This window comes from Oncorhynchus mykiss, chromosome 19, assembly GCF_013265735.2.
Source record: "Oncorhynchus mykiss isolate Arlee chromosome 19, USDA_OmykA_1.1, whole genome shotgun sequence".
In the NCBI taxonomy this organism is placed as follows: Eukaryota; Metazoa; Chordata; class Actinopteri; order Salmoniformes; family Salmonidae; genus Oncorhynchus; species Oncorhynchus mykiss.
This window is the reverse complement of record NC_048583.1, coordinates 16,245,001-16,258,274: the sequence shown is the minus strand read 5'-3', so window position 1 is coordinate 16,258,274 and position 13,274 is coordinate 16,245,001. Positions and strand designations below refer to the sequence as shown.

Here is a 13,274-nt window from a genome sequence, read left to right as displayed (position 1 = left end):
CGAATAAGAATATGTACATATAAATATATGGATGAGCGATGGCCGTGCGGCATAGGCAAGATGCAGTAGATGGTATAGAGTACAGTATATACATATGAGATGAGTAATGTAGGGTATGTAAACAAAGTGGCATTGTTTAAAGTGACTAGTGATACATTTATTACATAAATGTTTCATTATTAAAGTGGCTAGAGATTTGAATCAGTATGTTGGCAGCAGCCACTCAATGTTAGTGGTGGCTGTTTAACAGTCTGATGGCCTTGAGATAGAAGCTGTTTTTCAGTCTCTCGGTCCCCGCTTTGATGCACCTGTACTGACCTCGCCTTCTGGATGGTAGCGGGGTGAACAGGCAGTGGCTCGGGTGGTTGTTGTATTTGATTGGATTGTAATTCTCTTTTAGTCCCCATTTGGACTAATCTTCCAAGAGTCCTTAAACATTAAAATACAATTTATAATACGAAAACATTCACACATATAACACACTATTACAAACATACATAATATACTAACATAAAGACCCAATAAATACTCAATCTAAAAAAATATTGATTCTTCGTCTACTATAGTCCCACAACATTTCTATACATTATACGTTGAAAGGTTTCTGGTTTGCTCAATTAATTTATTCAATTTCTTTATTGCTCTAAATCAAAATGTGATTTTGCCTATTTCTCTTTTCTGTCTGGATAACGCATAGATGGTGGACAATCTATTCCTAGTATTTACGGAATGTCTGCCTCTTACCAACGGAATACCGTTGTGAATAGAACTTGGCCATTTTAAATGATGACCAGATTCATGAGGTAGTCACCTGGAATGCATTTCAATTAACAGGTGTGTACCTTGTTGATTGAATTTGTGCAATTTCTTTCCTTCTTAATGAGTTTGAGCCAATCAGTTGTGTTGTGACAAGGTAGGGGTGGTATACAGAAGATAGCCCTATTTGGTAAAAGACAAGTCCATATTATGGCAAGAACAGCTCGAATAAGCAAAGTGAAACAACAGTCCATCATTAATTTAAGACATGAAGGTCAGTCAATGTGAAAATGTGCAGTCACAAAAACCATCAAGCGCTATGATGAAACTGGCTCCCATGAGGACCGCCACAGGAAAGGAAGACCTAGAGTTACCTCTGCTGCAGAGGATGAGTTCTTAGAGTTACCAGCCTCAGAAATTGCAGCCCAAATAAATGCTTCACAGAATTTAAGTAACAGACACATTAAAATCAACTGTTTAGAGGAGACAGCTTGAATCAGGCTTTCATGGTCAAATTACTGCAAAGAAACCTCTACTGAAGGACACCAAAAGAAGAGACGTGCTTAGGCCAAGAAACACAAGCAATGGACATTTGACAGGTGGAAATTGTCCTTTGGTCTGATGAGTCCAAATCTGAGATTTTTGGTTCCAACCGCTGTGTCTTTGTGAGACACGGTGTGGGTTAACAGATGATCTCCGCATGTGTATTTCCCACCATAAAGCATGGGAGGTGGTGATATGGTATGGGGTGCTTTACTGGTGACACTGTCTGTGATTTATTTAGAATTAAAAGGCACACTTAACCAGCATGACTACCACAGCATTTTGCAGCGATACGCCATCCCATCTGGTTTGGGCTTAGTGGGACTATCATTTGTTTTTCAACAGGACAATGACCCAACAAACCTCCAGGCTGTGTAAGGGCTATTTGACCAAGAAGGAGAGTGATGGAGTGCTGCATCAAATGGCCTGGTCTCTACAATCACCCAACCTCAACCCAAATTAGATGGTTTGGGATGAGTTGGACCGCAGAGTGGAGGAAAAGCAGCCAACAAGTGCTCAGCACATGTGGGAACTACTTCAAGACGGTTGGAAAAGCATTCCAGGTGAAGCTGGTTGAGAGAATGCCAAGAGTGTGCAAAGCTGTCAAATAAAAAGGTGGCTACTTGAAGAACCTCAAATATAAAATATATTTAGATTTGTTTAACACTTTTTTGGTTACTACATGATTCCATATGTCATTTCATAGTTTTGACATCTTCACTATTATTCTACAATGTAGAAAACAGTAAAAAAAATAATGAAAAACCCTTGAATGAGTAGGTGTTCTGAAACTTTGGACGGTAGTGTATATTTAAAAGAAAAATGTGGAGCTTACCTGTTTTGTATGTTATTTTGGCATTAATACAGTGGGGCAAAAAAGTATTTAGTCAGCCACCAATTGTGCAAGTTCTCCCACTTAAAAAGATGAGAGGCCTGTAATTTACATCATAGGTACACTTCAACTATGACAGACAAAATGAAAAAAAAATTCCCAGAAAATCACATTGTAGGATTTCTAATGAATTTATTTGCAAATTATGGTGGAAAATAAGTATTTGGTCACCTACAAACAAGCAAGGTTTTTGGTTCTCACAGACCTGTAACTTCTTCTTTAAGAGGCTGCTCTGTCCTCCACTCGTTCGTTACCTGTATTAATGGCACCTGTTTGAACTTGTTATCAGTATAAAAGACACCTGTCCACAACCTCAAACAGTCACACTCCAAACAAGACCAAAGAGCTGTCAAAGGACACCAGAAACAAAATTGTAGACCTGCACCAGGTTGGGAAGACTGAATCTGCAATAGGTAAGTAGCTTGGTTTGAAGAAATCAACTGTGGGAGCAATTATTAGGAAATGGAAGACATACAAGACCACTGATACTCTCCCTCGATCTGGGGCTCCACGCAAGATCTCACCCAGTGGGGTCAAAATGATCACAAGAACGGTGAGCAAAAATCCCAGAACCACACGGGGGGACCTAGTGAATGACCTGCAGAGAGCTGGGACCAAAGTAACAAAGCCTACAGTGCCTTGCGAAAGTATTCGGCCCCCTTGAACTTTGCAACCTTTTGCCACATTTCAAACATCAGGCTTCAAACATAAAGATATAAAACTGTATTTTTTTGTGAAGAATCAACAACAAGTGGGACACAATCATGAAGTGGAACGACATTTATTGGATATTTCAAACTTTTTTAACAAATCAAAAACTGAAAAATTGGGCGTGCAAAATTATTCAGCCCCCTTAAGTTAATACTTTGTAGCGCCACCTTTTGCTGCGATTACAGCTGTAAGTCGCTTGGGGTATGTCTATCAGTTTTGCACATCGAGAGACTGACATTTTTCCCCATCCCTCCATGCAAAACAGCTCGAGCTCAGTGAGGTTGGATGGAGAGCATTTGTGAACAGCAGTTTTCAGTTCTTTCCACAGATTCTCGATTGGATTCAGGTCTGGACTTTGACTTGGCCATTCTAACACCTGGATATGTTTATTTTTGAACCATTCCATTGTAGATTTTGCTTTATGTTTTGGATCATTGTCTTGTTGGAAGACAAATCTCCGTCCCAGTCTCAGGTCTTTTGCAGACTCCATCAGGTTCTCTTCTAGAATGGTCCTGTATTTGGCTCCATCCATCTTCCCATCATTTTTAACCATCTTCCCTGTCCCTGCTGAAGAAAAGCAGGCCCAAACCATGATGCTGCCACCACCATGTTTGACAGTGGGCATGGTGTGTTCAGGGTGATGAGCTGTGTTGCTTTTACGCCAAACATAACGTTTTCCATTGTTGCCAAAAAGTTCAATTTTGGTTTCATCTGACCAGAGCACCTTCTTCCACATGGTTGTGTGTGTCCCAGGTGGCTTGTGGCAAACTTTAAACAACACTTTTTATGGATATCTTTAAGAAATGGCTTTCTTCTTGCCACTCTTCCATAAAGGCCAGATTTGTGCAATATACGACTGATTGTTGTGCTATGGACAGAGTCTCCCACCTCAGCTGTAGATCTCTGCAGTTCATCCAGAGTGATCATGGGCCTCTTGGCTGCATCTCTGATCAGTCTTCTCCTTGTATGAGCTAAAAGTTTAGAGGGACGGCCAGGTCTTGGTAGATTTGCAGTGGTCTGATACTCCTTCCATTTCAATAGTATCGCTTGCACAGTGCTCCTTGGGATGTTTAAAGCTTGGGAAATCTTTTTGTATCCAAATCCGGCTTTAAACTTCTTCACAACAGTATCTCGGACCTGCCTGGTGTGTTCCTTGTTCTTCATGATGCTCTCTGCGCTTTTAACGGACCTCTGAGACTATCACAGTGCAGGTGCATTTATACAGAGACTTGATTACACACAGGTGGATTGTATTTATCATTAGTCATTTAGGTCAACATTGGATCATTCAGAGATCCTCACTGAACTTCTGGAGAGAGTTTGCTGCACTGAAAGTAAAGGGGCTGAATAATTTTGCACGCCCAATTTTTCAGTTTTTGATTTGTTAAAAAAGTTTGAAATATCCAATAAATGTCGTTCCACTTCATGATTGTGTCCCACTTGTTGTTGATTCTTCACAAAAAAATACAGTTTTATATCTTTATGTTTGAAGCCTGAAATGTGGCAAAAGGTTGCAAAGTTCAAGGGGGCCGAATACTTTCGAAAGGCACTGTACCATCAGCAAGGGCATTGAAGATGAAACGTGGCTGGGTCTTTCAGCATGACAATGATCCCAAACACACCGCCCGGGCAACGAAGGAGTGGCTTCGTAAGAAGCATTTCAAGGTCCTGGAGTGGCCTAGCCAGTCTCCAGATCTCAACCCCATAGAACATCTTTGGAGGGAGTTGAAAGTCTGTGTTGCCCAGCAACAGCCCCAAAACATCACTGCACTAGAGGAGATCTGCATGGAGGAATGGGCCAAAATACCAGCAACAGTGTGAAAACCTTGTCAAACGTTTTTCACCTCAAAAGTCTTCACCTCTGTCATTGCCAACAAAGAGTATATAACAAAGTATTTAGATAAACTTGTTATTGACCAAATACTTATTTTTCACCATAATTTGCAAATAAATTCATTAGAAATCCTACAATGTGATTTTCTGGAGAAGAAAAATCTGATTTTGTCTGTCATAGTTGAAGTATACCTATGATGAAAATTACAGGCCTCTCATCTTTTTAAGTGGGAGAACTTGCACAATTGGTGGCTGACTAAATACTTTTGCCCCACTGTATGTGTCACATATCAGTTTGCAAACAAACAAAAATATATATAATTGAATTAATAAAGCTGCATATATACATGGTCTCTTTGTTTTCTTGAGTAAGGCAGCTCCAAAATGCAGGTGTTTCAGCTTAGTTCCGTGCTTTCTGTGGTGTTAGGTCAAGCCAGCAGAAAATATGAGCATTGCGCCATGATTGGCTCAGTGTTCTGTCACTTATGGGGACACTACATCATCGGCAAGTTTAAGTCTTTAGTAAGGGTAGACATCCAAAGTTTCAGCCCTTTGGGTCCTGCCATAGAGTTATATTACAAGTGCCCTTCCAAGAAGGCTTAAGATCATTGGCCACAGATAAAATTACATCAAATCACATTATTTGTTCAGTAGCTTTGACTTGATGTCAACATCTTTCAATTACATTACTTTCAAAGTCTTCGTTAGCAGTCATCATGAATCAAGTCATCAATTTACTGGCAAATCCTTTTTAATCCTTGTCATATGAAGAGAAATTACAGATAAAACAGTTTCTCATCGGCCATTGGACAAAGATTTGCACGACAAGTTGGAAATCACCTTCCATACAACTCCTTGTTGAATGTGCATCAGTGGCTAACTGCAAGCATTGCAAAGCAACCACTAGCCTGCTATTCAATGGAGTGGCTGTGTGTTTTTTCCCCGAATTCCACCATAAATCCAAATAGTGCCAGACTTTGATGACAACATTTGCCCACAAAGGTGCCACGCCACCTTCCTGTTTAAGTGACATCACAAAGTGAGTGCTGAACATTCTATAATAGAAGTGTTATTTGACGCAAGACCCAAACGGCATTCAATGTGCCTCACCCTAATAATTTGGTATATTTTCACCTCTTAATTTCACCCACTGTTCTAACTTCGTGGTGCACATGTAGCCCATAACCTGTTTTAGAGAAATGTAATCATTGAATATTGTAAGAGCTTTCATTGTCTGTTTATATGCCCCCTTTATTTATCCTACGGTTCTGACTTGGTGTACAGGGAAAACACTAAGAACGGCCCATGTTCTGAATTCTGTCGCTGTACATTTCAAAAGTGCTGAACAAATAGTTATGACTACGTCCGTCGACGCTTGCTCATTGTCTTAATCAAAATTACGGATTGCCTCTTATCCGCTTGTCTTCCCTTATGCCATAGTTTGTACATCTCAATTGTCAGTAGAAACCACATTTGTTTAAGCAAGTCAGCCATGTTTTTTTTTAAGGCAGTAAATGAGGCTGAATGAACTGTTTCACTGCCAGACAAGGCTCTGCTGATAGCCAGGTGTAGCAGTGGTAAGGTGTTGGGACAGCTTTATGTATGCCCTAACAGTTTGTGGGCACCGTTTGTCACCGTTATAGTGCAATTAATTTATTGTTTGGTGTTATGGCTTTGTTGGCATGCATCCCACATTTAGTTTTTTTGCCCCACCAAGATTTACATGGTAAAATCGCCACTGGTCTCATCACAAATCAACTGCATTTCACTTTTCTTTTTTTTTTAACAACTTCAACCACTAAAATGGCTCTTTGGCTAACTTTAGGCCACTGGGTTCCCGAATGGCGCAGTGCTTGAGGCGTCAGTACAGACACCTTGGTTCGATTCCAGGCTGTATCACAATCGGCCGTGATTGGGAGTCCCATGGGGCAGCGCACAATTGGCCCAGCGTCGTCCGGGTTTGGCCGGTGTAGGCCGTCATTGTAAATAAGAATTAGTTCTTAGCTGCCTTGCCTAGTTAAATAAAAGGTAAATCAAATACTACAGCCTATGTCAATGTGCGTTAGCGTTCTAGCTAACAAGTGCTGTTGCCGAAATAAGTATTTTACAAAGATCCCAACCAAATATAATATTAGTGTCTGCTCAAGCTAAATTATAAACATTGTAAGCGTACTATGATATCCCCAAAATATGGTTTTGATTACAACTATGAATGAGTTTCGAGGCAGCGGCGCTAACTGCTTTAATTCTTCATCCAAAGGTCTCGCTTATCTGGTTAGAATACGATAGTGTCTTTGCACAAGATAGGTAGTTAAGTAATCACGGGACTTTTTCCATACTATCTAAAAACTGACCAAGACCCAATTCTTGGTAAGACATCTGAACACATGGGAAACGGGGCGACAGCAACATCGGCCTTCTGCAACATGTACCTCTTGCCAATCCTGTTTTGTATCGGTCGAGGATCTTGACACTACTGGGACGACGCTCCCGTGCCACCTTCAGTTCCAGTAGTTGTAGTTTCCTCCGTAATCCGCTGTTTTCTTTCTGGCTTTGAGAAATTTCCAAACGAAACACTGCATAGTCGTCGTCTACGAGTTTACAGATCTCTGCAACGGCTGCATTCGCTAGAACCTCCATGACGGAGGCTATTTGAGTGTGAAAACCCATATCGTTACAGTCAGCCATTGTTAGCAGATAGCTAAATAGCGTTACCTAGATAACATATATCAACAAGTACTTTCACCAACACGAATTAAACACGATTTGGGGTAAGTATGTGATACTGGGAAGTTAAATAAGTAAAATGTTGAGTTCCTGGGTGTAAACAAACGTCTAAATAACTAAAACGCTAAGTGACGAAATTGTTCACTTCCGTGTAAGGGTCTTATTGGTTGGCGTCATAGCTAAAGGGTGTGGTTAAATGAAAAACTCACGCGTGCTGTTCTTTTAGTTACGGTACTATTTATTACACATCAAATATCCTATGATCAGTATATTTCAAACTCAGAGCAGACTTGTTTTAAAGAACAGTGCGTTAGCAAGAATATAGTAGAATATAAGTAATTACTTTATTCCATCTACATCACCCCAGTAACGTAAATATTCAGCTGGGCCGTATTAATTTGTATTTTATTATATGCATTACGCCGTTTCTGTTGCAAAACGTTTCTTAAATGGAAGCAAATGGAACGATGCGGGGAGGGACCTACATAGACTGAAAAAAGAATGGGGACATACCTGAATTTGTCCAATCGAAACTCTCGTTTTACTTGCACAACTGTTTGGACGAAAGATTACATCCCTGTCCTTGTTCTGCCTAGGTTGACTGTCTCTAAAAACAGGGATGTACACAAGCCTGTTTTGAATGACAAGTTAAGTACCCTCCTAAACGGATTCAGTTTGTAGAGAACAGTCAGTCTGGAATATCAAGCCCAAGTTCACATTCGTTTATGTTTAATATTCACTCCCAGTCATCACAAGACCTGAAGGCTTCAGGCCATTTACTGAAAACAACTTAGGGTCAAGGACTGTTTGTAAAGATCCCATACTACAGATGATAGATAAGCTTGTGAACTCTGGATTTTTAATAACGGAAACAGTTAAGGGGGATCTTGACTTGAGCATGTTTTGTTCGTTGTTGCATTGATGAACACAGTGACATGGTAACGTACATCAGTATAAATAAGCCAACAGTATGTGGCCGAGTAAGTAAATTACCAAGTGGCAATGTTTGCTACAGCCATGGGGGGTTCATAGCAATAATACACGTAACAGACATGGGAGATATACAGTGCATTGGACATTTGAATTTCAAAACACTTGGACCGTAGTAATAACTAGCTTTTGCTTGGATTGTATAAAACAAATACGAGAGACATATGTAAGCTAAGCCTTCTAAGGTCTCACATACGTGGGACATACAACATTTCAAAGCACTTGCATACCACTGACGTCATTGAAGCACGCAATGTCACACTTATTGAAGAATGAAGCCAAGTCTGCCGCGAGGAGTAGCAGGAGACAGGGGAAAACCTGAAGGAGTGGGAGTAGAAGAATGGTTGGATAGCAGTGATTCTATTTAATTATTAAGTGGAGATCTCTCAACAATTATTCTCATTCACATTGCAAGTAGTCCGTGACAAATATCAGAGCTAAGCAGGGCTTGGCTTGGTTAAACCCCAGGATGGGAGACTAAAGGCATAGCTGTAGATAAATCAACTGTTCAGTAGGAAGTGCTGTCCATCCTTAGCCATGAAAACTCATACCTGAACGTGTATATACAAGTATTGTATTTTTCTTATAGTAATTGTCATGGTTTTTATATGTTGACATAAAAACAATGTGAAATTATAAGAAAGGCATTTATTTTGTAGAGGTTACATTATCAGAGCATACAGTGCCTTTAGAAACTATTCATACCTCTTGACTTATTCCACATTTTGTTGTGTTACAGCCTGAATTCAAAATGTATTAAATCTTTTTTTTCCTCACCCATCTACACACAATACACCATAATACCAAAGTGAAAACATGTTTTTCGAATTTTTTCAAATATATTGAAAATGAAATACAGATATGTCATTTTACATAAGTATTCACATCCTCAGTCAATACATGTTAGAATCACTTTGCCAGCGATTACAGGTGAGTCTCTCTGGGTAAGTCTCTAAAGCCGTGCTCACATTGGCAGTTTGAAATGAATCAAATCTAATTTATTTCCATATCCGGTTAGAATCTGTTATACGTCCTGTATTCTGAACAGTCAAAAAGCACATGGAATCGAATATTTCAAGCCACATTTTCATAGGTGGTTTGAAGTCAGATACAAATCTGATTCCTGGCCATTTGACCGTTCAGACAAGTCATATCCGATTATTTTCCCACAAGTGTTTTTTTAGACTGTTATTCGGCATATTTTGTTGCTTGCTGGCTACTCTGACAATTTGACAAAAACATGTGGTACGGTAGCTAACTAGCTTGTTAATTGTTTACATACAAATAAGTGAATGTGCTAGAAAACTAAACAGCTATGGCAACTAGCTAGTTGATGGCTGTAACTCACCCAAAGAGTTATTGTTTTGAAAGTTGGATCATCTGGACAGTCCGTAGTCCAAAACGGATTTGAAAAACAAAACTGATTTGAGCGTTAAGGCCTGCAGTCTGAACAAGCTTAAGAGCTTTGCACATTATTCTTTAACTTCTTAGGGCTGCAATCCCATTAACATGGATTGATATGACAACAGCCAGTGAAAGTGCAGAGCGCCAAATTCAAACAACAGAAATCTCATAATGAAAATTCCTCAAACATACATCTTATACCATTTTAAATGTAATCTTGTTGTTAATCCCACCAAAGTGTCCAATTTCAAATAGGCTTTACAGCACCACAAACGATTATGTTAGGTCACCGCCAAGTCACAGAAAAATTCAGCCATTTTTCCAGCCAAAGAGAGGAGTAACAAAAAGCACAAATAGAGATAAAATGAATCACTAACCTTTGGTGATCTTCATCAGATGACACTCATTAGGACTTCATGTTACACAATACATGTATGTTTTGTTCGATAAAGTGCATATTTATATTTTTAAAAACTCAGTATACATTGACGCGTTATGTTCACTAGTTCCAAAAACATCTGGTGATATTGCAGAGAGCCACGTCAATTTACAGAAATACTCATTATAAATGTTGATGAAAATACAAGTGTTAGACATGGAAATATAGATAAACTTCTCCTTAATGCAACCGCTGTGTCAGATTTCAAAAAAACTTTACGGAAAAAGCAAACCATGCAATAATCTGAGAACGGCGCCCAGAAAACAAATATATATATCCGCCATGTTGGAGTCAACAGATATCAGAAATAACAATATAAATATTCACTTACCTTTGAGGATCTTCATCAGAATGCACTCACAGGAATCCAGGTTCCACATTAAATGTTTGATTTGTTCGATAATGTCCATTTATGTCCAAATAGCTACTTTCGTTAGCACATTTGGTAAACAAATCCAAAGTCACGAAGCGCGTTCCCCAGTTGCAGACGAAATGTCAAAAAGTTCCATTACTGTCCGTAGAAACATGTCAAACGATGTATTGAATTAATCTTTAGGAAGTTTAACATAAAACTTCAATAATATTCCAACCGGAGAATTCCTTTGTCTTCAGAAAAGCAAAGGAGCGTGAGTTACCTCTCATGGGAAATGCGCGTGACCAGCGAGTGGCTGCTGGCAGACCTCTGACTCAATCTTCTCTCATTCTCTCCCCCTTCACAGTAGAATCCTCAAACAAGTTTCTAAAGACGGTTGACATCTAGTGGAAGCCTTAGGAAGTGCAACATAACCAATATCCCACTGTGTATTCAATAGGGGCTGAGTTGAAAATCGACCAACCTTAGATTTCCCACTTCCTGTTTGGATTTCTTCTCAGGTTTTTGCCTGCCATATGAGTTCTGTTATACTCACAGACATCATTCAAACAGTTTTAGAAACTTCAGAGTGTATGCATATATTATCAACTGGGACTGAGGAGCAGGCAGTTTACTCTGGGCACCTTTTCATCCAAGCTACTCAATACTGCCCCTGCAGCCATAAGAAGTTAACAAATTCTTCAATCTCTGTCAAGTTGTTGTTGATCATTGCTAGACAGCCATTTTCAAATCTTGCTATAGATTTAAGTCAAAACTGTAACTAGGCCACTCAGGAACATTCAATGTTGTTTGGGTAACCAAGCAGTGTATATTTGTCCTTGTGTTGTAGGTTATTGTCCTGCTGAAAGGTACATTTGTCTCCCAGTGTCTGTTGGAAAGCAGACTGAACCAGGTGTTCCTCTAGGATTTTTCCTGTGCTTCCGTTTATTTTTATAAAAAAACTCTCTAGTCCTTGCCGATGACAAGCATACCCATAACATGATGCAACTACCACCATGCTTGACGAGTGGTACTCAGTGATGTGTTGTTGGATTTTCCCCAAACATAACGCTTTGTATTCAGGACATAAAGTTAATTTCTTTGCCACATTTCTAGTAGTTTTACTTATCTTACTTATTGCGAACAGGATGCATGTTTTGGAATATTTTTATTCTGCACACGCATCCTTCTTTTCAATCTGTCAATTAAATTAGTATTGTGGAGTAACTACAATGTTGTTGAACCATCCTCAGTTTTCTCCTATCACAGCCATTAAACTCTAACTGTTTTAAAGTCACCATTGGAATCATGGTGAAATCCCTTAGCGGGTTCCTTCCTCTCCGGAAACTGAGTTAGGAAGGACGCCTGTATCTTCAAAGTGAGTGGGTGTATTGATTCACCATCCAAAGTGTAATTAATAACTTCATCATGCTCAAAGGAATACTGCTTTTTAAAATATTTTTCCATCTATCAATAGTTGCCTTCATTTGCGAGGTATTGGAAAACCTCCCCGGTCTGGTCTTGTGGTTGAATCTGTGTTTGATATTCATTGTTCAATTGAGGAACCTTACAAATAATTGTGTGGGGGTGTACAGAGATGAGGCTGTCAGTCAAAAATCATGTTTAACACTGTTATTGCACACAGAGTGAGTCCATGCAACTTATTATGTGACTTGTTAAGCACATTTTTACTCCTGAATTTATTTAGCTTGCCATAACAAAAGGGGTTGAATACTTGACTCAAGACATTTTATATTTTCATTTTTAATTCATTTATAAAAATGTGTAAAAACATAATTCCACTTTGACATTGTGGTGTATTGTGTTTAGGTCAGTGACAAAAACATCAAAATGTAATCCATTTTAAATTCAGGCTGGAACACAACACAATGTGGAAAAGGTCAAGGGTTGTGAATACTTTCTGAAAGCACTCTAAGAAACTCTTTACTGTACACACAGAAACATAATATTATAAAATGTGCGGAGAAAGTGGAGTTTGTTAAATGGCCATATGTGTTGATTCAAGAATTAAGTATCATGTTTTGGTTTGACGGAGAAGGGTTCCTCAGTTCCTGCAATTATACAAAAATAACCAAGTCAGTGAGCACTGAGTCAATTTTGTATTTAATTTGAATAAAATGGTCATACACTCACATAATGTGAAGTACACTATTCTTATTGCACAAAATAATACATGTGACAAGTAGAATAACTTCTCACTGTGGAAACATGTCACATTTTCTGTTAATTATGGTACCCTCGCTTTGATCAAATTAATTTTAGAATATTTTGAAAAAGTTTCAACATTGTTACACACAGCTTCACTACTTTATCCCAAGTAAACATTAAAACACTATCATCTCCTCATTATAAAACACCAGCATCAAAGAACAGTACAAGTTTATCATTTTCCTTAGTGAAGCATTTTTACAGACAACATCTCACCAACATATCGACTCTGCCTCATCACACTCATTATTTCCTCAGTTCACCTCATCCAGTTCTCTATACATCCAAATCCAAAAGAATAAAATGTACAAAAAGGAACGAGTACTACATATCACACTACACACTATTCATGGGCTGTGTGCATTTTCTGCTGGTGTATCATGAGGTTGCTCCTCTCT

At 39.0% G+C, this 13,274-nt stretch overlaps 2 protein-coding genes across 8 annotated transcripts in view; one reads left to right on the top strand and one right to left on the bottom strand.

The window, feature by feature from the left end:
* The window catches only part of LOC110498467 (zinc finger protein with KRAB and SCAN domains 8), a 138,571-nt gene extending 130,928 nt beyond the window's left edge, over window positions 1-7,643 (bottom strand). For 2 of the 6 annotated variants that reach the window (XM_036953733.1, XM_036953735.1), the window contains exon 1: window positions 7,168-7,643. In XM_036953733.1, the coding sequence (XP_036809628.1) occupies window positions 7,168-7,423 (256 nt within the window). In that variant the 5' untranslated portion in view covers window positions 7,424-7,643. The remainder of the gene's footprint in view (window positions 1-7,167) is intronic. The other 4 variants (XM_021575125.2, XM_036953740.1, XM_021575122.2 and 1 more) reach the window with 2 other exon arrangements.
* LOC110498461 (zinc finger and SCAN domain-containing protein 2) overlaps window positions 1-13,274 on the top strand; it is a 771,911-nt gene that overhangs the window by 182,793 nt on the left and 575,844 nt on the right. The gene's annotated exons all lie outside the window — the stretch shown is intronic.